Source organism: Delphinapterus leucas, chromosome 6 (genome assembly GCF_059928025.1).
Source record: "Delphinapterus leucas isolate spDelLeu-1000000601 "Yukka" chromosome 6, BTC_Dleu_Yukka2, whole genome shotgun sequence".
NCBI classification, from domain to species: Eukaryota; Metazoa; Chordata; class Mammalia; order Artiodactyla; family Monodontidae; genus Delphinapterus; species Delphinapterus leucas.
In genome coordinates, this window is record NC_143134.1 from 88,705,420 (window position 1) to 88,733,254 (window position 27,835).

The 27,835-nt window shown below is 38.2% G+C and overlaps 1 protein-coding gene across 1 annotated transcript in view; it reads left to right on the plus strand.

Moving 5' to 3' along the window:
• Nucleotides 1-27,835, plus strand: part of RECK (reversion inducing cysteine rich protein with kazal motifs) — a 73,928-nt gene that overhangs the window by 25,652 nt on the left and 20,441 nt on the right. Inside the window, exons 7-12 of the mRNA XM_022600214.2 lie at nucleotides 4,591-4,624; nucleotides 6,862-7,059; nucleotides 16,428-16,695; nucleotides 19,518-19,697; nucleotides 24,132-24,344; nucleotides 26,022-26,158. Of these exons, the coding sequence (XP_022455922.1) occupies nucleotides 4,591-4,624; nucleotides 6,862-7,059; nucleotides 16,428-16,695; nucleotides 19,518-19,697; nucleotides 24,132-24,344; nucleotides 26,022-26,158 (1,030 nt within the window). The remainder of the gene's footprint in view (nucleotides 1-4,590; nucleotides 4,625-6,861; nucleotides 7,060-16,427; nucleotides 16,696-19,517; nucleotides 19,698-24,131; nucleotides 24,345-26,021; nucleotides 26,159-27,835) is intronic.

Here is a 27,835-nt window from a genome sequence, read left to right on the forward strand (position 1 = left end):
ATAAGATTCATGTGAAATGTTTGTTTCATTTTCATCATCCTCATCATTGGTGAGAAAGGGAAGCTGGAGGGACCAGTAGTAGTAGAAGGGCAGTGGACAGAGAAAGTATTGAGACAAGTGGACAAATGGAGAAATGCCAGAAGGGGTCACTGAAGTAGAAAAGTGAGTGGCCAGGTCAGAAAATAAATCTGCAGAGCCAAGTTCTGAGCAAGAGTTTAGAGCCGCAGAGTCTACCTCGCAGATGGACCCCAATGGCTCTTCCCCCCAGAAGGAAGGTCAGTGTGGCATAAAGGATCACATAGGGTTCCCTTGACTTTGATTTCACTCTGTATCTTAGTTTTTCTGCTAGGTGTGCCCACAGGTGGGAGGGCTTATTGCAGTTCTCAAAAACCATTTTAGGTAGGGCAGGGAACTGGCTAATGAAAGCAGCTGCCTGAGGAAAGATTTCATGATCAAAATTTTTTAAGGGAAATAATAATACTTCAAGAAAATGATTTTTTTCACAATTTAAGATGTTGATTTAAAAAATAGACTTAAAATAGGTTACTCTATGGACATAAATTCAACCTTGCATTGGCTGCATTCAGAATAATAATCCAAAGTCTGCTCACAGGATAGTGTCATGGGAGAGCACTGGCAGAGCAATCTGGGTTCTAGCCCCGCCTTTGCCCTTTGCTTACTGTGTACATCTCTATCCAGCTGTATAGTGAAGGCTTTGGGACTTGAAGGTCTCTTGCTGTCAACGCTTACATACTGACATGTTCTTTGGGTCTCTGAGGTTTTTGTAGATCCTAACCTCAGTTACACTGTAATTTTGATTTATAGAGTAAGATGAGTGGGGTGAGGGAGCTGCTATATGGAGTCACATTGAGTATTAATATTGGTGGCAGAAGATCAAAAGAGGCTTGGGGGCTTCCCTGGTGGCGCAGTGGTTGAGAGTCCACCTGCAGATGCAGGGGACACGGGTTCGTGCCCCGGTCCAGGAAGATCCCACATGCCGCGGAGCGGCTGGGTCTGTGAGCCATGGCCGCTGAGCCTGCGCGTCCAGAGCCTGTGCTCCGCAACAGGAAAATAAAAAAGAGGCTTGGTATAAACCCAACTGAGTATAAACCCTCAGTTACTGCCCACTTTTGCCACTAGATGGCGATCAGACATTTGAAAGACTTAAGAATTGACTAGCTAAGACCCTGATGGACCATCTTAAGAAATGAAGAAACTGTCCGCCAGGGCTGTAACTCATGTGTGTCTTAAGCCCTGTCAAACTAGTCAGCAGTAGTTTTAGCAGTGAAAAGGTAGAGTTACCTATAGTTTATACCTTAGGTAGAGTTACCTAAGGTTAAGAATCTTTTATCAAAGAGGGGGATATGATAAAATCATGATACGTGAAAAGTAAGCAACAGAGAATTGATGAATTCATCAAATACCAGTATACTTGAGTGAAGGACCATTCTTTTTTAAATTTAATTTCATTTTTTACTGAAGTATAGTTGAATTACAATGTTGTGTTACTGCTGTACAGCAAAGTGACTCAGTTATACATATATATACATTCTTTTCCATTATGGTTTATCACAGGATATTGAATATAGTTCCGTGTGCTATACAATAGAACCTTGTTGTTTATCAATTCTGTATATACCAGTTTGCATGGTATATATACTATGCAACCCCAAACTCCCAATCCAATGCTCTCCCACCCACCTCCCCCTTGGCAACCGCCAGTCTATTCCCTATAAGGACCATACTTTGAAACCTTAAAACTGGTAAAGATAAAGAAAGAGATGTAAAAATGGTATTAACACTAGAGGTGCTGTCACGTGGAAATATAAAAGTTTTTAGTTCAACAAGTTAGAGTAACGCTATGCATGCAAGGTCTATCAGTGAACATTAAGGGAAACGAGAAATGCTTAGGGAACATCTCTGAGCTCTGGATGTGACATCAAGAGAGACAGCTGAGCCCTTCTATATCAGCGGTTAGCAAACTTTTTCTGTGAAGGGTCAGAAAGCAAATATTTTAGGCTTACCAGCCAGTTTAGGCTTACTGTCCACTCAACTCTCCTATTATAGTGTGAGGTAACCATATACAATATGTAAATGAATGGGTGTGACTGTGTTCCAATAAAACTTTACTTACAAAAACAGGCAGCGGGCAAGATTTGGCCTGGGTGCCATAGTTTGCCAACCCATTTGTGGGTGAAAGCTAGGGTCCATAAGTAGTTCTCCTTTCTAGGCCTCAGACTCTGGCTTCTGTCAAATGAGTTGGATTAGCTGATCTCTGACATTTTTCAGATTTTGTGTCCTTTATACCTCTCTCTGAAGCTAAGTGATCCACAAGGCTGACCCAGAGTGATATTTCTTTTATTTTTAAGATCAAATTAAAAAAAAATCAAGCTTGAACAAATTTGTAAGTTTCTAGAGCAGAATTTCTCAACCTTGACACTACTGACATTTGGGGCCGGATAATCCTTTGTTGTAGGGGAGCTGTCTTATGCATTGTAGGATGTTTAACAGCATCTCTAGACTCCTCTACCTACTAGATGTCAGTTCAGTAGAACACCCCAACCCCCCCGTGTTATGACAACCAAGAATGTCTCCAGACATTGCCATATGCCCCCTGGGAAGCAAGATTACCTCCATTTGAAAACCACAGCTCTAGAGACTTTAAGAGTAACTGGAAGAATAACAAAAATGGAAATCAGGCCATGTAACCCAGGACGGCCACCAAGATAATAAACATACTTCTTTAGGAACAAGGCCAAAAAAGCCAAAACCAAGAGGAACCAAGAGGAACAAGAGGAACAACCAGCATATTAGAAAGAGAATGGCAGGGAATTCCCTGGCGGTCCAGTGGTTAAGACTCCGTGCTTTCACTGCTGAGGGCCCTGGTTCCACCAGGAAACTAGAATCCCACAAGCCTCTCAGCTCAGCCAAAAAAAGCAGAGCAAACAAAAAAAAGAAAAGAGAAGGGCAATGAGAATTTTATTTACCCAGTTAAGAGGGGCTGGAAAGTTGGTAGCAGATGACTTTTTTTTTTTTTGGCTGCACCAGGTCTTAGTTGCCACGTGTGGGATCTTCAGTTGCTTGCAGCATGAGGGCTCTTTTAGTTGCGTCATGCGGGATCTAGTTCCCTGACCAGTGATCGAACCCGGACCCCCTGCATTGGGAGCTTGGAGTCTTAACCATTGGACCACCAAGGAAGTCATGGTAGCAGATGACTTTTTAATATTGATTTAGATCATTTTATTGAAAGTGTTCCTGAAACCATTGAACCAAAATAGAGGGCTACGTATAATGGGTAGCTGAAAAGTCAAACTAAAACAAAGAAACATGGATGAAGAGAAATATAAAAAAGACAACTATTAAAGAATACCAAGAATATTTACTTTTCACTATTTTATATTATTTGATGAGATCTCTAACAGAAAGAATTCATAGTGGGTGAATTCATTAGCCCTTATCTATGGGTCCTGGGTATTTTGTTTTGCTTTGGATAAATCAAGTGTGGTTTATTCCTACAGTAGAATATTATTTAGTAGAGAAAATGCAGTACAGCTTTACACAACTACATAGATGGATCCTTGAAGCTAGGTTTTAAGTGTCAGTAAAGCTGATCCTTTAATAAGTCTAGATCATGTAGCCAGCTTGGAAGTTAGTTGCAAATAAAAGCCAAAATCATCTCTATTCATTAATAAGGGTGTACTTGTTTTCCATCTACCTTTTATTTATGCCCATATTCTTTTAAGAATTTATTCTCTTCCAAGTGTGATATTAATCATAGTCTACAAGCCCTGATTATCCAAATAGCATTGTACAAGGAAGTTTTTGTTTGTCTTGTTTTGTTTATTTTCCTTACAATGACTTTAACACAGTGTGATATTTTCCGAACAGTGATCTAAGAGATCTAAAAACATTAATTCTAGTCTCAGATTCAACTTTTGACTTGCTCTGTGACCTGGGGCAGTCTCTCCCCTGCTAAGGAAATGGTTTCTTTATCTGTAATATGGTAGAGAGATTCCCCAACTCTGGCCCCAGGATGTCTGCATAAGAATCATCTTTGAGGCCTTGTTTTAAATTTAGATTTCTGTCCTTCATTCCCAAATTCCAATTCTGTAGTCTAGGGTAAGGCCTAGGAAGCCCAGGTGTTCTAGTGCATGGCCAGGTTTGAGAACAATTAGAGGTGATCTCCAAGGTCCTTTCAACTCTAAAATGCAGTGGTTATATGAAATATGTATTTCCCTAAATAACCTTTATTATTTTCTGAAAGCTTTTTTATGTTCTACAAGAAACAATTGAGATTACTATATTGTACTTTCCCCACATACACACATTGGTACAGCTTTATATAAACTTGGTTTGCTATAATGTGGTCAGCTTATGGCTTGGGTGATAATCTTGATCCCCAAAATGTATTAGAAGATGGTTTCTCTTTTCACCAGAATGCTATATCATAGTTTCTTTGTTTTTAATCTTGGATTTAGAGAAGGATTAAATAGTTTGATATCCTGATTTCCATATAACTATAAAAGTGGAATAAAATTAGAAATTCTATGTGGTTGTTAATTTCTGTTTTTTTTTTCCTTTAATTTACAGAATGCTCTTTTCAGTTGCATTAGCAGAAATGAAAGTAAGTATATTGTTGATGGTTATGCAAGCAATCCAAAGAGAAAAACATGGTTTACAGAACATGATTTAGCTGTTATAAATATTGCCAAAACTCTGACATTATAACTTAGGCTGTTACTAAACCGTCTGAAGGAATGTGCACAGCAGGATTCTGATAGGCTCTTTCCTCTGGAGTGTTTGGGCCATTCATGAATTCTAACAATTCCCATGTCCTAATTACAGATTTATAAAGCAGATATCAGTGCTGGGTGTTTTAGAGGAAGATCATGCCCCACTTGGATAAACAGAATTTGAACACTCCCACGTGATATAAACAGAAGTTGAACACTCCCACGTAATATAACGTAATATAATTGCAGCACTAGCTGAGGGCTGCCTCTCAGTTCATTCAGCAGATATTCACTGACTGCTTGCTCTGTGCAGGGCAGATGCACACCTGTGGGGGACACAACCTGTACACAAAGAACTCTGGGACGTGGTGGGTATGGGATAGAGTTACTGATAAGGTGCCACGGGAGTTCAGAGGAAGGAGGGATCACATCTTGCAGGGGTGCTTAGAGGTGACTTCATGGAGTTGGTAGCTGAACTGGGCCTTGAAGGATGGACATGATGTGAGCAGTAGAGGTTGGAGGAAGGGAATTCCAGCTGAAGGGAACAGCGAGAGCAGTTGGAGATGGGGAAACACGTGTGAGGAGTAAAGAGTTGTTAGGTGAGCTTGGCAGTGGGGTGTATTAAAGTATAAGAAACATTAGCTGTCTGTACTTTATCTTCTACTCTTTCTAACTGGGGTTTAGTTCAAGATTTTCCAGATAGCGTTTAGCACATAATCCTTTATCCTCCCACACTGTGAGGAAGCCAGCCAAATTGGGGCATCAGAAGACAGGCATCTTTGTCCTATTCTCACTTGTCTCCTCTGTCCTCAGCATCCCTCACCCCTGCCCCCAGTTTTAGCTTCATTGAGGTTGACAATGATAAATGTAGCCATTAATGATTGTTCTTTGTGATTAAAATGAACAATTCAGCAATGAACAATGTAAGTTTGTTAGTAATTTCAAATCAGAAACTTAGCTGGCACAATAGGTATGAAACAGTTTCCTTGTCCAGGAAAGAGGCTTGTCTTGCTATCAGTGTAGTCCTACTTTAGTTCATTTGTATATGATTTTATCATTATCATTATTTCTGGAAGTCACCTGAGTTCCCTGCTCATTCCTTGGTCTGTGGAATCCACCAGAAACCTGATTCTGGTTCCTCTATAACCATCCCTAATTATTATCAGAGGTTTCCTACCTGCCATTTTCTTAACCTTTTCCAGCCATACCTCTACCCTTTTGGCTCCCTTTTGGCTCCCTTCAGCCTCCCACAGACCCCTTAGCCTCTCCTATGAGGACCTCTTGTTCTTCATTATAAATCCCACATCTGCACCCCCAGCCACTCATCCTGCTCTTCCCAGATACCTTAAATAGTCCACCTTGATTTTTAAAAATACATACGTCCAGAATCGTTTATTCCAAATGTGGGTTTTACTTTTCAGTGTTGAAGCAAGTCATATCAGTTTTGAGGTGAGCACTTTCAATTTAGGCATAGTCTTGGAGATTTTCAAACAGTATAGAACTTTAGGGATTTTGTTTCAAGATGTACAGTTATATAATTTGCAAATTTATGAAGTGGTCCTGATATCTCTTGGTTTTTACTGGTCCTATTTTATAAATGTGAGGTATTTGGGGTTTTGTTTTATTTTGATATGTTTGATTTGTTTTGCTTTGGTTTGCTTTGTTTATGAATCTCCACAGATCCAACGTGGAAGGAAGCTGTTCCAGTGGTTCTCAACATGGGTGCTATTAGCATTTTGGGAGACAGTTTCGATTATATGAGACTTTCCTGTACGTTGCACAGCCCTGACCCCCATGTGCTAAATGCCAGCAGTCATCCTTAAGTCATCATGAAAACCAGAAACACTTCCACATGCATCCAAATTCTCCCAGGGGCTGGTACTGCTCCTGCTGAGAACCACTGCACTATAGACTATAAGTTGACAAATAATGACTTTCTCAGACCAGTGAGCACCTGAATGTCCCCATGGCCATGCTTATAGTAGTGCTGACTTTAACTACGTGTCTTCTATGGCATGGTTTTATTTCTGAAATTCAAAAAGACACATATTGTTCCATCATTATTATGATGATTTAATGTTAGCAAATAGCTGATTTCATTTCAATGTAATCTTTTTTTTTCCCCTAGTGGGCTCAGTTTGTTGCAGTTATGCAGGCCATCACACAAACTGCCGAGAATACTGTCAAGCCATTTTTCGAACAGACTCTTCTCCTGGTCCTTCTCAGATCAAAGCAGTGGAAAATTATTGTGCCTCTATTAGTCCACAATTAATACACTGTGTAAACAATTATACCCAATCTTATCCAATGAGGAACCCAACAGATAGTAAGTAAAAGCCACATATTCCTCTTATTTCAATCTTGGTAAAATAATTTGTAAAAAAAAAAGAAGTAAATTCTTGAAGATATCTACAGTCTGGGTCATTTGGGAAATACCAGGCTTCCTTTGGTCTTTAGATTTGGCAGACTGGACATTATCATCACAGCTAAAAGATGCCAAGAAAGACAGGGCTGTCAAGGGTATGAAGAAACAGGCACTCTCTATTCTGAAGTGGGAAAATTCACTGGTATGGATACTTTAAGAGGGAAAATTGGGTTATGCCCATGAGACTTTCAAATAATCATACCTTTTAATCTAGCAATTCTATTTCTCAGAAATTATCCTTCACAAAAACTCACAAATTTTCAAAAATACATCTATACATATAAAGGATGTTTACTACAACATTGCTGGTATAGAGAAAAATTTAAAATGACCTAAACATCCACCAATAGGATATTGATTAAAGTTGATTAAATAAATTATATATCTGTATAATAACTACATTATACAATCAACATACTGGAAGATGTATTATGTAAATCAATGAAGTTAGAACACTCCCTCACACAATACACAAAAATAAACTCAAAATGGCTTAAAGACTTAATTATATGACATGATACCATAAAACTCGTAGAAGAGAACATAGGAGAAACATTCTCTGACATAAATTTTAGCAATATTTTCTTAGATCAGTCTCCCAAGGCAAAAGAAATAGAAGCAAAACAAACAAATGAGACCTACTCAAGCTTATAAACTTATGCACAGCAAAGGAAACCATAAACAAAATGAAAAGACAACCTGTGGACTGGGAGAAAATATTTATAAACAACACGACCAACAAGGGCTTAATTTCCAAAATATACAAACAGCTTATACAACTCAATATCAAAAAAGTAAACAACCCAATCAAAAAATGGACAGAAGACCTAAATAGACATTCCTCCAAAGAAGACATACAGATGACCAGCAGGCACATGAAAAGATGGTCAATATTGCTAATTGTTAGAGAAATGCAAATCAAAACTACAATGAGTGAGAGGGCAGACAGCAGAAGCAAGAAGAACTACAATCCTGCAGCCTATGGAACAAAAGCCACATTCACAGTAATATAGGCAAGATGAAAAGGCAGAGGGCTATGTACCAGATGAAGGAACAAGATAAAACCCCAGAAAAACAACTAAATGAAGTGGAGATAGGCAACCTTCCAGAAAAAGAATTCAGAATAATGATAGTGAAGATGATCCAGGACCTCGGAAAAAGAATGGAGGCAAAGATTGAGAAGATGCAAGAAATGTTTAACAAAGATCTAGAAGAATTAAAGAACAAACAAACAGAGATGAACAACACAATAACTGAAATGAAAAATACACTAAAAGGAATCAATAGCAGAATAACTGAGGCAGAAGAACAGATAAGTGACTTGGAAGACAGAATGGTGGAATTCACTGCTGCAGAACAGAATAAAGAAAAAAGAATGAAAAGAAATGAAGACAGCCTAAGAGACCTCTGGGACAACATTAGACGCAACAACATTTGCATTATAGGGGTCCCAGAAGGAGAAGAGAGAGAGAAAGGACCCAAGAGAATATTTGAAGAGATTATAGTTGAAAACTTCCCTAACATGGGAAAGGAAGTAGCCACCCAAGTCCAGTAAGTGCAGAGAGTCTCATACAGGATAAACCCAAGGAGAAACACGCCGAGACACCTAGTAATCAAATTGGCAAAAATTAAAGACAAAGAAAAATTATTGAAAGCAGCAAGGGAAAAATGACAAATAACATACAAGGGAACTCCCATAAGGTTAACGTCTGATTTCTCAGCAGAAACTCTGTAAGCCAGAATGGAGTGGCATGATATACTTAAAGTGATGAAAGGGAAGAACCGACAACCAAGATTATTCTACCCAGCACAGATCTCATTCAGATTCGATGGAGAAATCAAAAGCTTAACAGACAAGCAAAAGGTAAGAGAATTCAGCACCACCAAACCAGCTCTACAACAAATGCAAAAGGAACTTCTCTAAGTGGGCAACACAAGAGAAGAAAACGACCAACAGAAACAAACTCATAACAGTTGAGAAAATGGTCATAGGAACATACATATCGATAATTACCTTAAACATGAATGGATAAAATGCTCCAACCAAAAGACACAGGCTTGCTGAATGGATACAAGAACAAGACCCATATATATGCTGTCTACAAGAGACCCACTTCAGACCTAGGGACACATATAGACTGAAAGTGAGGGGATGGAAAAAGATACTCCATGCAAATGGAAATCAAAAGAAAGCTGGAATAGCAATACTCATATCAGATAAAATAGACTTTAAAATAAAGAATGTTACAAGAGACAATGTTACAAGGAAGGACACTACATAATGATCAAGGAATCAATCCAAGAAGAAGATATAACAATTATATATAATATTGTAAATATATATGGTGCACCATAGGAGCACCTCAATACATAAGGCAACTGCTAACAGCTATAAAAGAGGAAATTGACAGTAACACAGTAATAGTGGGGGACTTTAACACCTCACCTACACCAATGGACAGACCATCCAAACAGAAAATTAATAAGGAAACACAAGCTTTAACTGACACTATAGACCAGATAGATTTAATTGATATTTATAGGACATTCCATCCGAAAACAGCAGATTACACTTTCTTCTCAAGTGTGCATGGAACATTCTCCTGAATAGATCACATCTTGATTCACAAATCAAGCCTCAGTAAATTTAAGAAAATTGAAATAGTATCAAGCATCTTTTCTGACCACAATGCTATGAGATTAGAAATCAATTACAGGGAAAAAAACGTAAAAAACACAATCACGTGGAGGCTAAACAATACGTTACTAAATAACCAAGAGATCACTGAAGAAATCAAAAGAGGAAATCAAAAAGTACCTAGAGGGCTTCCCTGGTGGCACAGTGGTTAAGAATCCGCTTGCCAATGCAGGGGGAACGGGTTCAAGCCCTAGTCTGGGAAGATCCCACATGTCATGGAACAACCAAGTCCGTGTGCCACAAGTACTGAGCCTGCGCTCTAGAGCCCGTGCTCTGCAACAAGAGAAGCCACCGCAATGAGAAGCCAGTGCACCACAGCAAAGAGTAGCCCCCGCTCACCTCAACTAGAGAAAAGCCCGGGTGCAGCAACAAAGACCCAGTGCAGCCAAAAATAAAATTAATTAATTTAAAAAAATCATTAAAAAAACCCCTAGAAGCAAATGACAGTGAAAACACGACAATCCAAAACTTATGGGATGCAGCAAAAGCAGTTTTAAGAAGGAAGTTTATAGCAATACAAGCCTACCTCAATAAACAAGAAAAATCTCAAATAAACAATCTAACCTTACACCTAAAGGAACTAGAGAAAGAAGAACAAACAAAACCCAAAGTTAGTAGAAGGAAAGAAATCATAAATATCAGAGCAGAAATAAATGAAATAGAAACAAAGAAAACAATAGCAAAGATCAATAAAACTAAAAGCTGGTTCTTAGAGAAGATAAGCAAAATTGATAAACCATTAGCCAGACTCATCAAGAAAAAGAGGGAGAGGACTCAAATCAATACAATTAGAAATGAAAAAAAAGTTACAACAGACACCACAGAAATACAAAACATCCTAAGAGACTACTACAACCAACTCTATGCCAATAAAATGGACAACCTGGAAGAATTGGACAAATTCTTAGAAAAGTATAGCATTCCAAGACTGAACCAGGAAGAAATAGAAAATATGAACAGACAAATCACAAGTAATGAAATTGAAACTGTGATTAAAAATCTTCCAACAAACAAAAGTCCAGGACCAGATGGCTTCACAGGTGAATTCTATCAAACATTTAGAGAAGAGCTAACACCCGTCCTTCTCAAACTCTTCCAAAAAATTGCAGAGAAAGGAACACTCCCAAACTCATTCTATGAGGCCACCATCACCCTGATACCAAAACCAGACTAAGATAGTACAAAAAAAGAAAATTATAGACCAATATCACTGATGAATATAGATGCAAAAATCCTCAACAAAATACTAGCAAACAGAATCCAACAACACATTAAAGGGGTCATACACCATGATCAAGTGGGATTTATCCCAGGTATGCAAGGATTCTTCAATATATGCACATCAATCAATGTGATAACCATATTAACAAACTGAAGAGTAAAAACCATATGATCATCTCAATATATGCAGAAAAAAGCTTTTGACAAAATTCAACACCCGTTTATGATAAAAACTCTCCAGCAAGTGGGCATAGAGGGAACCTACATCAACATAATAAAGGCCATATATGACAAACCCACAGCAAACATCATTCTCAGTGTTGAAAAACTGAAAACATTTCCTCTAACGTCAGGAAGAAGACAAGGATGTCCACTCTTGCCACTTTTATTAAACATAGTTTTGGAAGTACTAGCCACAGCAATCAGAGAAGAAAAAGAAATAAAAGGAATACCAATTGGAAAAGAAGAAGTAAAGCTGTCACTGTTTGCAGATGACACGATAGTATACACAGAGAATCCTAAAGATGCCACCAGAAAACTACTAGAGCTAATCAATGAATTTGGTAAAGTTTCAGGATACAAAATTAATGCACATAACTAATAAGAACCTGATATATATTTTAAAAAACTCAAAAATTCAGAAAAAAAAATTAATGCACAGAAATCTCTTGCATTCCTGTACACTAATGATGAAAAATCTGAAAGAGAAATTAAGAAAACACTCCCATTTACCATTGCAACAAAAGGAATAAAATACCTAGGAATAAACCTACTTAGGGAGACAAAAGACCTGTATGCAGAAAACTGTAAGACACTGATGAAAGAAATTAAAGATGATACCAACAGATGGATAGACATACCATGTTCTTGGATTGGAAGAATCAGTATTGTGAAAATGACTATACTACCCAAAGCAATCTACAGATTCAATGCAATCCCTATCAAATTACCAATAGCATTTTTTACAGAACTAGAACAAAAAATCTTAAAATTTGTATGGAGACACAAAAGACCCCAAATAGCCAAAGCAGTACTGAGGGAAGAAAACGGATCTGGAGGAATGAGGCTCCCTGACTTCAGACTATACTACATAGCTACAGTAATCAAGACAATATGGTACTGGCACAAAAACAGAAATATAGATCAATGGAATAGGATAGAAAGCCCAGAGATAAACCCACGCACCTGTGGTCAACTAATCTATGACAAAGGAGGCAAGGATATACAATGGAGAAAAGACAGTCTCTTCAATAAGTGGTGCTGAGAAAACTGGACAGCTACATGTGAAAGAATGAAATTAGAACACTCCCTAACACCATACACAAAAATAAACTCAAAATGGATTAGAGACCTAAATGTAAGACTGGGCACTCTAAAACTCTTAGAGGAAAACATAGGAAGTACACTCTTTCACACAAATCACAGGAAGATCTTTTTTGATCCACCTCCTAGAGTAATGGAAATAAAAGCAAAAATAAACAAATGGGATCTAATGAAACTTAAAAGCTTTTGCACAAAGGAAACTACAAACAAGATGAAAAACTCTCAGAATGGGAGAAAATATTTGCAAACAAATCAACAGACAAAGGATTAATCTCCAAAATATATAAACAGCTCATGCAGCTCAATATTAAAAAAAACTCAATCCAAAAATGGGCTAAAAACCTAAATAGACATTTCTCCAAAGAAGACATAAAGATGGCAAGGGAGCACATGAAAAGCTGCTCAGGGGCTTCCCTGGTGGCGCAGTGGTTGAGAGTCCGCCTGCCGATGCAGGGGACACAGGTTCATGCTCCAGTCTGGGAAGATTCCACATGCCGCGGAGCGGCTGGGCCCGTGAGCGATGGCTGCTGAGCCTGCGCCTCCGGAGCCTGTGCTCCGCAACGGGAGAGGCCACAACAGTGAGAGGCCTGCATACCGAAAAAAAAAAAAGAAAAAAAAGCTGCTCAACATCACTAATTATTAGAGAAATGCAAATCAAAACTATAATGAGGGATCACCTCACACCAGTTAGAATGGGCATCATCAGAAAATCTACAAACAACAAATGCTGGAGAGGGTGTGGAGAAAAGGGAACCCTCTTGCACTGTTGGTGGGAATGTAAGTTGATACAGCCACTATGGAGAACAGTATGGAGGTTCCTTAAAAAACTAAAAATAGAATTACCATATGACCCAGCAATCCCACTACTGGTCATATACCCAGAGAAAACCTTAATTCAAAAAGACACATGCACCCCAATGTTCATTGCAGCACTATTTACAATAACAAGGTCATGGAAGCAACCTAAATGCCCATCGACAGACGAATGGATAAAGAAGATGTGGTACATATATACAATGGAATATTACTCAGCCGTAAAAAGGAATGAAATTGGGTCATTTGTAGAGACGTGGAGGGATCTAGAGACTGTCATACTGAGTGAAGTAAGTCAGAAAGAGAAAAACAAATATCGTATATTAACACATGTATGTGGAACCTAGCAAAATGGTACAGAAGAACTGGTTTGCAGGGCAGAAATAGAGTCACAGATGTAGAGAACAAACGTATGGACACCAAGGGGGGAAAGTGGCGGGGGATGGGGGATAGTGTGATGAATTTGGAGATTGGGATTGACATACATACACTATTATGTATAAAATGGATAACTAGTAAGAACCTGCTGTATAAAGAAATAAAATTCAAAAATAAATTTTAAAAATAAATAAAAAAAAGAAAACTACAATGAGAGAAGGAAAAGAATTACACCTCACACTAGTCAGGATGGCTGTCATCAAAAAGTCTACAAATAAATGCTGAAGAGGGTGTGGAGAAAAGGGAGCCCACTGACACTGTTGGTGGGAATGTAAATTGGTACAGCCACTATGGAGAACAGTATGGAGGTTCCTTAAAAAACTACAAATAAAGTTACCATATGATCCATCAATCCCACTCTTGGGTATATTTCTGGAAAAGATGAAAACTAATTTAAAAAGATACATGCACCCCAATGTTCATAGCAGCACTGTTTACAATAACCAAGGCATGGGGCTTCCCTGGTGGCCCAGTGGTTAAGAATCCGCCTGACAACGCAGGGGACACAGGTTCGAGCCCTTGTCCGGGAAGATCCCACGTGCTGCAGAGCAACTAAGCCCATGTGCCACAGCTACTGAGCCTGTGCTCTAGAGCCCACGAGCCACAACTGCTGAAGCCCTCGTGGCACAACTACTGAAGCCCCCACACCTAGAGCCCGTGCTCAACAACAAGAGAAGCCACCACATTGAGAAGTCCGTGTACCGCAACGAAGAGTAGCCCCTGCTCGCCGCAACTAGAGAAAGCCCATGCACAGCAACGAAGACCAAATGCAGCCAAAAATAATTAAATAAGATTTATTAAAAAAAAAAAATAGCCAAGGAATGGAAACAACCCAAGTGTTCATCAACAGATGAATGGATAAAGAAGACGTGACATACACACACACACACACACATACTCACACACACACACAATGGAATATATTACTCAGCCATAAAAAAGAATGAAATAATACCATTTGCAGTAACATGGATGGAGTGGAGATTATCATACTAAGTGAAGTAAGTCAGACAAAGACAAATACTAAATGATATCACTTATATGTGGAATCTGAAAAATAATACAAATGAACTTTTTACAAAACAGATAGACTCACAGACATAGAAAACAAACTTATGGTTACCAAGGGGGAAGGGGGGTGGGGTGAGGGATAAATTAGAAGTATGGATTAAGATGTACACTACCATATACAAACTAGGTAGACAACAAAGATTTACTGTATAGCACAGGGAGCTATATTGAATATCTTGTAACAACATATGGAAAAGAATAAAAAAACCCAACATATATATGTATAACCAAATTACTTTGCTGTGCGTGTGAAACTAACACAATATTGTAAATCAACTATACTTCAATACAAAAAAAAAAAGATGTATGTTTACAGAAGTCCAAGATGTAATAAGCAAAAAAAAAGCAAGTTTCAGAACTAAGTGTGTATAGTAAGGTACATTTTTAGTTATATACCTATTTGTTCCACATTATATGGATGTGTAATGTTTGAATTTTACCAATGAAATTTATTACTTTTATAATAAAAACATCAATATAAATGAGATCCTGATACTTTTAAAAAATTAGGGCCTCCTAATGAACTTGCATGGTATGGGGTCTTCAAAATCTCAGCTTTGGAAAGCCTATAATCCACTTTCTTCATTTAGAGATGATCAGACTTTAAGAACTGACTAATTAAGCAAAACTGGCAAGAGACTTGTAGGACTCAGAAGCCAGATGCCAATGTTTTGATTTACACTGGGATATTGAATGACTTGTTTTTGTAAACTCAAAAGCAGTGCTATGTGCCTTGTTTGGCCAGAATCTAAAGCAGAACTCTAAGGCTTATGACATTTGTGTGGTTGTGTGATGAAAATCAGAGGGTGAAGCATTTGCCATAATAACCTTCATTCATTTTAAAGGCAGATCTGTCTTCACTGACATTTAGGCTATAGAGAGGTGCTGCTGAAGCAACGTTGATAGATAGCAGCTCAAAAAAAAGAAAAAAAAAGGCAGAAAAATGTTTTAAGGGTAGAACAACCATCTCAAATGTCTGTGCTAATACATAGGAAATCCGGAAAAGAAAGCTACAGACAGATAACAGATATGCCTGAATAAGCGTCTTAAGAAGTCATACTCCTAAGAAAACTACTTCAAAGAAGCCCTCTGAGTCCTATAGACTAGTTGAAAGTGTTCTCTTGCTTTCTGATTTTTTATAGAAAAGTAAAGGCAGAAGCAAACTGATATCTTGTCAGAGTTTTTAATTGTATTATTTAAATTACTACTTAGATTAATTCATTTGCACAGATTTGTAAAAGCTTTATATCCCAGAATGTAATGAAATACAGTACTTATGGTTATTGCTATTAAAATTAGTCATCTTTCTCATTATGTCAAGAACATAATCCCTTTTAGGTAGCTGTTTCTAGCATGAAATAATTCTAGTTTGATCTACAATACCCTTTCCAGGAACATAAAATGCCTTGCATGTAAGGACCTCTTAGGTGTAAGAGGACCTTTCATTTATCTAGGAATAGTGCTGGAGATCCCATGATTGGGCACAGTGGTGAATCTGGGAATAAATACCTAGTCTACCTTTAGCTTTTCACTTATTTGCTATATTGCAAAGTAATGGAGAGAGAATTTGGTAGGCTTAGTATCCTGGAGAAATTGACATGACTCAAGAGTAGTGACAGGTTCCAGTACACCACTGGGTCCTTCTGTCTGAGCAATGCATGACATAAAACCAGCTAATTAAGCCACTTATATTCTGAAAATGTAGGTTTATATTGCTGTGACAGAGCTGAAGATCATGCTTGCCAAAATGCCTGCAAGAGAATTCTGATGTCTAAGAAAACAGAAATGGAGATTGTTGATGGCCTCATCGAGGGTTGTAAGACCCAGCCTTTGCCTCAGGATCCACTTTGGCAGTGTTTTCTTGAAAGCTCACAATCTGTTCACCCTGGAGTCACTGTACACCCTCCTCCCTCTACAGGCCTTGATGGCGCTAAATTGCACTGTTGTTCTAAAGCAAACACTTCAACGTGTAGGTTAGTACCTCATTTTCCTTTATTAAAAACAGTAGAAAATAGCATTTTAATTAATGAATTTAAGTCTAGCAAATATGTGTTATGTTCTTGCACTGTGTAGTCTTAAGAGTCTAGAAGATATAAAATCATCCTTTCATCCAGCAGATATTTATTGAGCATGATGTATATATAGAACATTGTTTTTGTACATTGAACTAAAAGCACTGTGTTTTGGGGTGTGGAGGTTTAGCATCGGCAGGGCAATAAATATTTAAAGATGATGCAATATGAATTCTACCCTCGAGTTTATCGTCAAGTAAGCTTACAATTTAGGAGATGTTTTGACCAGACATCTAAGGGGTATTCTTTTTGTTAAATTGTGAAACTTTGAACTTAATCAACTATTTGCATATGTTGGTGAATAACCTGGGCTGACACTTATATCCAAAGTTAGACAGCAGTGTATTGGCATTCATTTGGATGATACACTTAGGGATAAAAAATTGGCAATACTATTTGTGTAGGTTGGAGGAAACACAATCTAGAGATAAGAATAAATGGAGATAAGGTAAAGGTTTAACACAGGCGAAACAGAAGTTTGCTTTATTAGAGATATTTTGGGTGAAAAGGTACCACATATTACTAGAATATCCTGAAATGAATATGACATACGAGGAGTGAAACGATCTTTCCTGTGGTTTCTAAATTGGATGGACTTTAGCAAAAAATTGTGCCTAGAATAGCTCATCAGACTTTATCAAAGATATGAAAAAATCTGGAAAATACCCAAAGAAAATTAACAGAAGGGCTAAAAGAGAAGTTAAGTTGGCCCTATAATTCAGGAAATTGTGTTGCTGATAGGAATTGATAAATGTACATATGGGAGGGATGCTGAGTACTTTTTTGAATGTCTACAAAAGAGTTTATGCCCTGTAGTCACTGGAGATAGGACTGGCTGTGTCATCCCAGAAGAATTTCAGTAAGAAACATGGCACCTCTTACCTTGATGTAAGGTTTTATGGTTTACTGAATGCTTTCACTTTCATCTTGTTTCATCCTCATGAAACCTTACAAGATGACTTGTATCATCTTATGACTGATGTCAATTTGTATAATTCTTGTATATATATAGAAAACTAACTCTGAGATGTTAAACAATCTGTCCAAGGTCATACAGAAAGTTAGGACTAAAGAAAGGACTGATTTCCAGATCAAGGTACCTAATGGATTTTTTTTTTTTTTTTTTTTTTTTATGGCTGCGTTGGGTCTTAGTTGCTGCGTGCAGGCTTTCTCTAGTTGTGGCAAGCAGGGCTACTCTTTGTTGCGGTGCGCGGGTTTCTCATTGCTGTGGCTTCTCTTGTTGCGGAGCACAGGCTCTAGGCACAGAGGCTCAGTAGTTGTGGCACGTGGGCTCAGTAGTTGTGGCTCATGGGCTCTAGAGCACAGGCTCAGTAGTTGTGGTGCACAGGCTTAGTTGCACCACGGCATGTGGGATCTTCCTGGACCAGGGCTCAAACCTGTGTCCCCTGCATTGGCAGGCAGATTCTCAACCACTGCACCTCCAGCGAAGTCCCTACCTAATGGATCTTGATATCAGCTTTCTCATCCCCATGATGTGTAAGCTCAACTGAGAGCAGAGACTTTGTCTCTTTTATTCACCACTGCATTTCCAGTGCCTTCAACAGGGCCTCACACAAAACAGGCACTCAATAAATGCTGGGAGAGTGAATGAGCAAACTTATAAAAGTAAAGATACCCTCCTCATAGGGGTAATCATGAGAGTCAAAATGTGACAGGGGTGGAGAATTTCTACTTGTGATTTTGCATATTCCGGTAGTATTAAAATTTTATATTATGTGTTACTTTTTTTTGACACTTTTATTACATTTATAAATGTTAAAAATTAAACTAATGAATATAATGTATGAAAGCACTTTGGAAATGATACTGATGTTATTTTAGCTTTATACATGCACTGAAGTTGCTTTATAATCATCGAGTACTGAAATAAAAATGCATACATACTACAATAGTGTATATAGTATATATTACTATATACAGTAGTTTATAGCAGCTTTGGAATTCATAAAGCCTTTACATGTAGGCTATCTTGGTATATCTTAAGGAATATAAGTGGCTTGGGGATACTTTTTCAGGGAGAATCCAGTGAACCCTAAGTCTATAATGCTTCTTGAAAGGAGTCTGGGGCTTCCCTGGTGGCGCAGTGGTTGAGAGTCCGCCTGCCAGTGCAGGGGACGCGGGTTCGTGCCCCGGTCCGGGAAGATCCCACGTGCCGTGGAGCGGCTGGGCCTGTGAGCCATGGCCGCTGAGCCTGTGCGTCCAGAGCCTGTGCTCCGCAACGGGAGAGGCCACAACAGTGAGAGGCCCGCGTACCGCAAAAAAAAAAAAAAAAGGAGTCTGAGGATCATGTCACAGTTTTGCCTCCTGTGATTGAAGTATAAATATATATCTTTGTGGAGGCAACACCATATGCTTTACCTTACTTCAAGTAAAGGTAAAAGAGAGATCAGAAATATAAAGGGGAATAATTGTGCCAAGAATAAGGATGTACAAATACTATAATTAAACATTAAATTTAGCACTGAGCTTTCTAGAAACCATAGCAAAAAGGAAAGAGATGGATAATAAAGCTAACTTTTTCATATAAAAGATTACTTTTTCAGGCTCTAAATTCTAGAAGATAGATCTTAGTCTTTTGGTTTTTGTACCTTTTTTTTCATTTATGTTCTAAAGTACAGTTCATAGAGTTCAAGTTTTATGCAAATCAAATATTTATTCATTTGGCTCATCTGTACGTTTCTTCATTTGTTCTTTTGTTTCAGGGAACTGTGCACTAAACTTTATAGCATGAGCTGGGGCAATACACAGAGTTGGCAAGAGTTTGATCGCTTTTGTGAATATAATCCAGTGGAAGTGTCCATGTTGACCTGTTTAGCAGATGTTCGGGAACCTTGCCAGTTGGGCTGTAGAAATCTTACTTACTGTACTAATTTTAACAACAGGTAGGAGCAAATTACTATACGTGGAATAGAAGTATTTTATCATTAATTGCCTTGTTTTTAAATAAGTGAAAAGATCATTTTACTCTGATTTTGTTCCTGCTAAGTTAAAAGGAAGTAGTATACCTTTATCATTTCATCTTTAAATGCTATATTCTATCTTGTAAATCACCCCTGGGAAAGGAAGCACTGTAACAAAGTCCCTTCTAATCTCGAGATACTTCAAACTTCTAGAACTCAAAGAGTCTCCTCTGCCTTCAGTCTACCATTCTTCCCCTCTTCCTTCTGCTGCACCACCAGTGGAAATAATTCACTGCAGAATAAAACACTGTGAGCAATTTGCTCATCCGAATGCCCCCTTACGGACAATTTTGTGGTTTTTTTGTTTTTGTTTTTGTGGTACGTGGGCCTCTCACTGTTGCGGCCTCTCCCGCTGTGGAGCACAGGCTCCGGATGCGCAGGCTCAGCGGCCATGGCTCACGGGCCCAGCCGCTCCGTGGCATGTGGGATCTTCCCGGACCGGGGCACGAACCCATGTCCCCTGCAACGGCAGGCAGACTCTCAACCACTGCGCCACCAGGGAAGCCCGGACAATTTGTTTTGAAAGACCTTCAGATTGGTTGAAGTTCCCACTCAGTGAGTCCCCTATTTCAAACAAAAACTTTCTTTACAGAAGCAATTTGAATAGGTGTTTCCCTGAGATATCAGTTATGGTGTGAAAAATAAGGGCCAAGAACTGAATTAATGGCTGAAGAAGCAACGAAGAAAACAGAAAAAGGGCATCCAGAAGCATAGAGAATGCCGTATCAGAGAAGCCAGAGAAGGAGAGTTTCTAAAGAAAAGGGGACTGGCTGGTTTTATGAGCTGCAGCCCAGAGATCAAGAACACAAAAAGGAAGAGAATCATTCAGTTGAGGCAGAAGGAAGTTCAGAGGATACTCACCTCAAGCTAACACATATCCAATCCTCTTAAAAGTATTCAGATTATTATTTTGAGTAAGAAAATTGAGGTATCTTTACAACTAGTGTTAGCCAATAAGGACCTGGCTTAGAGGTTGAGCAAATTTGAAGTCTATGAAATGTTTCAAGTTAAACTTGCACATAGTTCTAGCTTCTGGTAATGGTGGAGCAGTTTGTATCAGACTGCCACTCCTGTCAGTACCAATTATGAGCTCTGCACAAAATATAAAAACATAATTGTTTTGAAGCCATTTGAGAGTGACCAAAAACAGGAGGAGGTACATCTCATGAAAGATAGAAGCCACACTGAGTGGGGGCCACATTTATCCAGTTTTTTCTTCATGGGCACTCTCAGTCCCCTGGCATGGCATATAGAATTCAAGCAAAAAGCAGCAGTCTTGGGCTGAGGAGTTAAGAGATCACAGTTTGGGGCTGCCAGAGTGGCTGGATATGAAATCGGAAAATCCCAGAAAGGAGGGAACCGCAAAAGGAGATGCCCCAACAATCTGCATACAAGCTCCCCTTAAATCCTTGAATTTAACAAAGTCACAGGGTACAACTTTAACATACAAAAGCCAATTGTATTTCTGTATATTAGCAACAAACAATTAGAAAATGAAATTTATAAAAAAAAATTTACACAATTGCATCAAAAATATGAAATACTTAGAGATTAACAAAAGATGTGCAAGAACTCTACACTAGGAACCAGAAAACTTTGAAGAGAGAAGTTAAATGGAGAGAAGTACCATGTTCATGGATTAGAAGACTCAGTATTGTTAAGATGTTAATTCTCCTGAAACCAATCTCTAGATTCCGTGCAATCTCAATCAAAATCCCAACCAGCTTTTTAAAATAGAAAGTGCCAGACTAATTCTAAAATTCATATGAAAAGACAAATAACCTAGAATAGCTAAAACAATTTTTTTAAGGAATAAATTTGGAGAACTTACAGTACATGATTTCAAGACTTATTACAAAGCAATAGAAATTAAGTCAATGTAGCAATTCCCTGGTGGTCCAGTGGTTAGGACTCTGTGCTTTCACTGCCGAGGGCCCAGGTTCAGTCCCTGGTCAAGGAACCTAAGATCCCACAAGACGTGTGGTGCAGCCAAAAAAGAATAATAATAAATTATATAATAATAAATAAATTAAAAAATTTTAATTTTAAAAAGAAATTAAATCAATGTAATATTGGCATAAGTTTAGACAAATAGATCAATGACAAAATAGAGAGGCAAGAGTAGACCTACACATATAAATTGATTTTCAACAAAGGCAGCAAGGCAATTCAGTGCAAAAAGAAACATCTTATCAACAAATGATGCTGGAACAACTGAATATCTGTATGAAAAAAATAAAACCTTAACCTCCATCTCACACCATCCACAAAAATTAATTCAAGATGGGTCATAGAACTAAACATAAAAGCTAAAAATAAAAGCTTCTAGAAAAAAAAAATAGCAGACTGTGTTGATAGCCTTGATATAGCCAGAGATTTTGTAGGCAGGACACAAAATACACTAATTATAAAAGAAAAAAATTAATGAACTAGAGTTCAACGGTAAACATTTTTGTTCACCAAAAGACACCATTTAAAATTTGAAAAGATAAGCCACAGTCTGAGAAAAAATATTCAATATATTACACATGTACACACACATGTGCATTTGACAGAGGTCCTGTATCCAGAATATATAAATAACTCCCACAGCCTCATAATAAAAAGTCAAACAACCCAATTAAAAAATGGGCAGGGCTTCCCTGGTGGCGCAGTGGTTGCGAGTCCGCCTGCCGATGCAGGGGACACGGGTTCGTGCCCCGGTCCAGGAAGATCCCACATGCCGCGGAGCGGCTGGGCCCGTGAGCCATGGCCGCTGAGCCTGTGCCTCCGGAGCCTGTGCTCCGCAACGGGAGAGGCTGCAACAGTGAGAAGCCCGCGTAACGCAAAAAAAAAAAAAGGACAAAATATTTTCAAGGACACTTCATCAAAGAAGACATCAACAGAGCTACTTAGTATATGAAAAAGTGTATTACCATTAGTCATGCAAAATGCAAATAAAAACCCCAATGAGATGCCTCCTCATACCAAAAGTTAAAATTAGAAGACTGACAAGCATGTAAACCAACTAGAAGTTTCATACATTGCTGGTGAGAGTGTAAAATGGTATGACCACTTTGGAAAACAGTTTGGCAGTTTCTTAATAAGTTATGACCCAAAAATGCCATTCATAGCCAGGGGAAAGAGACATGAAAACTAGAAACAACCTTAATGTCTATAAAACAGTGAATGAATAAACCAGCATTTCTCAAAGTGTGGACTGTGGTCCCCAAAACCCCTTGAGATCAAAACTATTTTTATAATAATACTAAGATGTTATTTGCCTATTTCACTCACATTCTCAAAAGAGTGAAGAGTGAAGTTTTCCAGCTGCTTTAAGACATGATACAGCAACAGATTGAATGCAGGAGCAGATATGAAAATGCAGCTGTCTTCTATAAAGCCAGACATTAAATAGATTTTCAAAACTATAAAACAGATCTACCCTTCTCACTAATTTTTGCTTTAACATGTAATGAATGGGTTTATTATCATTTTAAATGAATAAGTACTTTAAAAATCTCTCAGTTTTGATTTACAATGTGATGGGTAGGGGTGGATATAACCCACATAAACAAAAACTTTTTGAGAACTTAATAATTTCAAGAGTGTAAATGAGTCATGAGATCAAAAAGTTTGGGAACCACTGAGATAAACAAATTGTGGTACATTTATTAATGGAATACTACTGAACAATAAAAAGAACAATTTATATGTATAACAACATAAGTAAATCTCAAGAAGATTATTTAGCTAAAGACACTAGACGCAAAAGAATACATATAGTATGATTCCATTTATATGAAGTTCTACAATGGGCAGAATTAATCGATGGTGATCTAAGCACAGATGGTGGTGGCCTCTGGGGTGCAGTCAGCAGGGAGGGCATTGACTGGACAGGGACACAAAGGAACTTTCTGACGTGATGGAAATGCTTCTTTATTGATTTGGATATGCCTGTGTAAAGGTACATGTTTGTTAAATCACATCAAACTAACCATAAAATCTGTAAATTTTATTTTTATAAATAATACCTCAATTTTTAAAACTTGGACTTTAATATTTATTTTGTGAAATGAAAGAAATGGTATAGTTGGAGATGATAGTCCTGTCCACAGTGTTTTAAAGTTTTTAACTGCCTCACAAAAATCCATATTATAAAGAAAAATTGCAATCAGAGTCTTAATGCTAGTGTCTGTGTCTACATTGAATTTTCATATATTCAAAGCTGACAGTCTTTGATAGGTTGTATGTACTTTCTTCCTTAAAAAAAAAAAATCAAATTTTCCTGATGCATTAGCATGTCAAGATTTTACACATTGTTTCTCTGTAGAAAGTAATTGCCTCTTGATTCCTTCTGGCCTTTTTTCTTTTCAGACCAACAGAACTTTTCAGGAGTTGCAATGCTCAGTCAGATCAAGGAGCCATGAATGACATGAAGCTGTGGGAGAAAGGAAGCATAAAGATGCCATTTATCAACATACCTGTTCTTGACATTAAAAAGTGCCAGCCAGAAATGTGGAAAGCAATAGCTTGTTCACTGCAGATTAAACCTTGTCATAGTAAATCCCGGGGAAGTATTATTTGCAAGTAAGTTTCTTTCATCATAATGACTCTCTGGTTTTGGTTCAGACCTTTCATGATCTCTACCCACAGCCTATCTTTAGTTTTCTTTCCCACCACTTCCTTTTGCCCATCACCCCCACATGTTAAATGCTTTTCCTCCTCTGCTGAAAATACTCTTCCATCTCCACTCGCCCACCGCCTGTCCTTCTTAGCCCCTCTCAAATACCAGTCATTCCTATGGAATCTTCCCAGATTTCTCCAGCTGATAGTAATTTATCCTTACTACAAATTTCTGTGGACCTTTATTTGTACTTCTCTTATGGAACTTAGTTCAAGAAACATTGCATATCTTCAATGCACAATTCTATTTGTATATTTTAATTTGTGTACTTGTTTCAGATTCTGTTAGACCTTGCTCTCCTTGAGGAGTTTATTCTTCTTTGTACCTCTCTTTTCTTATCTCCTCTCTCCTCTTTTTCTCCTCTTCAGGGATTAGCATAATCCTAATATGCAATAGGTATTCCAAAAATGTTTGATGAGTGAAAGACTTAGTAAATATAGTCATTAGGGCCTGTTCCTAAAACATTTTGTGAATGGTTTGCTTAAGATCTAGGATAAAGTACAAGGACCTACTGTATAGCACAAGGAACTATACTCAGTATTTTGTAATAACCTATAAGGGAGAAGATCTGAAAAAGAATATATATATATATATATAAAGAAAAAGAATATATATATATGTATATGTATATATATAACTGAATCACTTTGCTATATCTGAAACTAACACAGCATTATAAATAAAACTATACTCCAATAAAAAATAAAATTTAAAAAAAGTAAATAGGAAGACAAGAAATAAAGGATCCAAGATAAAGATGAAAGCTGCTATGGTGGGTGAAACCAAAAGCATTAACTACATAGTAATCTGTGTCAGCTGCTCTTCAAGCATCTTTGTTTCCAAAACCAAGGTAATATCCAGCCCTTAAGGTGTTGGTATGTGGCTCAGTGCTGCTGGGCACTTGATGACTGACTGCAGATTATTTCAACCTTGAATAGGGTCCGGATCTGTTCTCTGACATGACTTGAGGGTGGCCTGAGTAGGGGAGAGATGAGGGGTAACTACTGGGTGACAAGACAGAGGCAACAAGTGGGAAATTTATAGACTCTTAGCACAGAAATTTTATAGATGTCAAATCCCTATTGAAGACAGAAAATTGTAACGTAGTGGATTTTCCAGTTGTTATAGGCCAAACACCTTAATGTTGATAACAAAGCAGATTTTTAAAAAGAGAACGGCAGGAAGGGAGTGATAGAAGAAGAAAGGAAGAAGCAAGCATGCATAAGGTCCTGAGACAATGTATGATTTTGCAAAGAGCAAATCGGATTAGCCTAGGTTCATTTCCTTTCAAAGACAGTGAACAGCCACACGGATGGTAGTAACAGTAAGTATGAGTGTAAAATTTGAGCAAGGCCTTTGATCCCAGGTCGGAGAAAGTTAGGCATGCTTTGATATGGTAATACATTACTTACTCCTCAACCTAATAAGGTCTGCTATCACCCCTATTCTCTTTTGTCATACTTACACCTATAAAGTGTGAAACATTGTTGAGTTATGAAAACTGAAACAGAATTGATACTGGCTAGACAACGTGAGGCAGTTCCTCAAACCCTAAATTTGTGTGTGTTTTCCTTTTTAAGATCAGATTGTGTGGAGATTCTGAAGAAATGTGGGGACCAGAACAAATTCCCTGAAGACCACACAGCTGAAAGTATTTGTGAGCTTCTGTCACCTACAGATGACCTGGAGAACTGTATACCTTTGGATACATATCTCAGTAAGTACTTCGGTTTTTTTAATTTCAAAGGCTTCTCCCTTCTGTCTCTGCCCTTGATGGTTGCTTTGGATGAGTATCATTCTGTTGAGAACATGTGGTTTAATGATACTACCTCAACTGCAGACTCTTATTTGCTTGGCCTCTTTGGCTCAGGAAAGAATTGTCATCTTTCTCTCTTTTCTTTTTTTAATTTTTATTGGAGTCTAGGTGATTTACAACGTTGTGTTAGCTTCAGGTGTACAGCAAAGTGAATCAGTTATACATATACATATGTACACTCTTTTTTAGATTCTTTCCCATATAGGACATTACAGAGTATTGAGTAGAGTTCCCTGTGCTATACAGTAGGTCCTTATTAGTTATCTATTTTATATATAGTAGTGTGTATATGTCAGTCCCCCCCATCTTAAAATATGTACAGAGAAGCAATTATTATATCAGTCTGAGGAGGTAGTGAACTGTTATCAATCAGGAATTCGAAGTGGTGAATCAGGGGCCAGCATACTTGGATAACCAGCTCTTTATCATTGCCGTCTCCTTGCCATGATTTGACCAAGAAGTGGAATTTCCCCTAGGGATTCTTCAGCTTTCTGTCGTCGGAATATCAGTGGACCTGAGCCAGGTGTTGGCTTGGATTTATCCACCAAATAGGGGGTAAGGAATGATGGTCTGGGTTAGTTCATGAAAAATGGAATTTTTCTGTGCCAAATACTCCTGCCAAGAGCTAGAAGAATAAGTTGGTATCTTCTTGAGGGATTCTGGAGCTAAGTTTCCTGGCAGGAGGTGACTATGTGTGGTGGAAACCAGGGATTAACAAGTAGAACTCATACACACCATGTAGTTAGGGTAAGGGAAGTGTTTAGGCTGCCACCAGGGGGCATTAGTGCCATGAGCTAGCTGGAAAGGCAGTGAGTTCAGCTCCTGCTAGCTTTGTTTTCCTGTGTTAGAGAGGATTAAGTTCAACTGCAAATAACAGAACAGATAGAAGCAAAAGAAAGCCCGGAAGTAAATAGTCCAGGGCTGTTATAGTGGCTCCATCATCAGGAACCTAGCCTCCTTTTTCTTCCTCCACCGTCCTTAGTGCTTGGCTTCCATCATCAAGGTTACTCCATGTATTTATCGTCACAACATGACCACTGTAATTCTAGCCACCATATCCTAGTGTAAGGGAAAACCACCCCTAATTGTAAGGGAAACTGGGAGAGATGTTTTTATCCGTGGGCCCATTGCCATCCTGCTATATATAGCAGAAAATGTCTGCTATATTTTCTCAAGACAAACAAACTGTGTCCCTTAGCCTTAGTGACCAGTATAGAAAAAAAGAGAGCATTAGACTAGAATCATAGGCAGATCACTTCTTTGAGTCTCAGCTTCCCTATTTATAAAATGATTGGGCTGGATGAGATAAACTCCAAGAGCCCTCTACCTCTATTAGTCTTAGAGGGTGAGTCTGGCCTAAAATCAAGTAGGCAAAATGAATGTATTCACAATCCTGGATGCTATTAGAGCAGTCAAATATATGTGTAGAAGGAAACTTTTTCAGTGGGAGGAAACTTAAAGAAATGCTTTTGTTTAAATTTCAATACTCTTTTTAAATATCACACATATAGTTGGCCCTGCATATCCACAGGTTCCGCATTTGCTGATTGAAAATATTCGGAAAAGAAAAATTCCAGA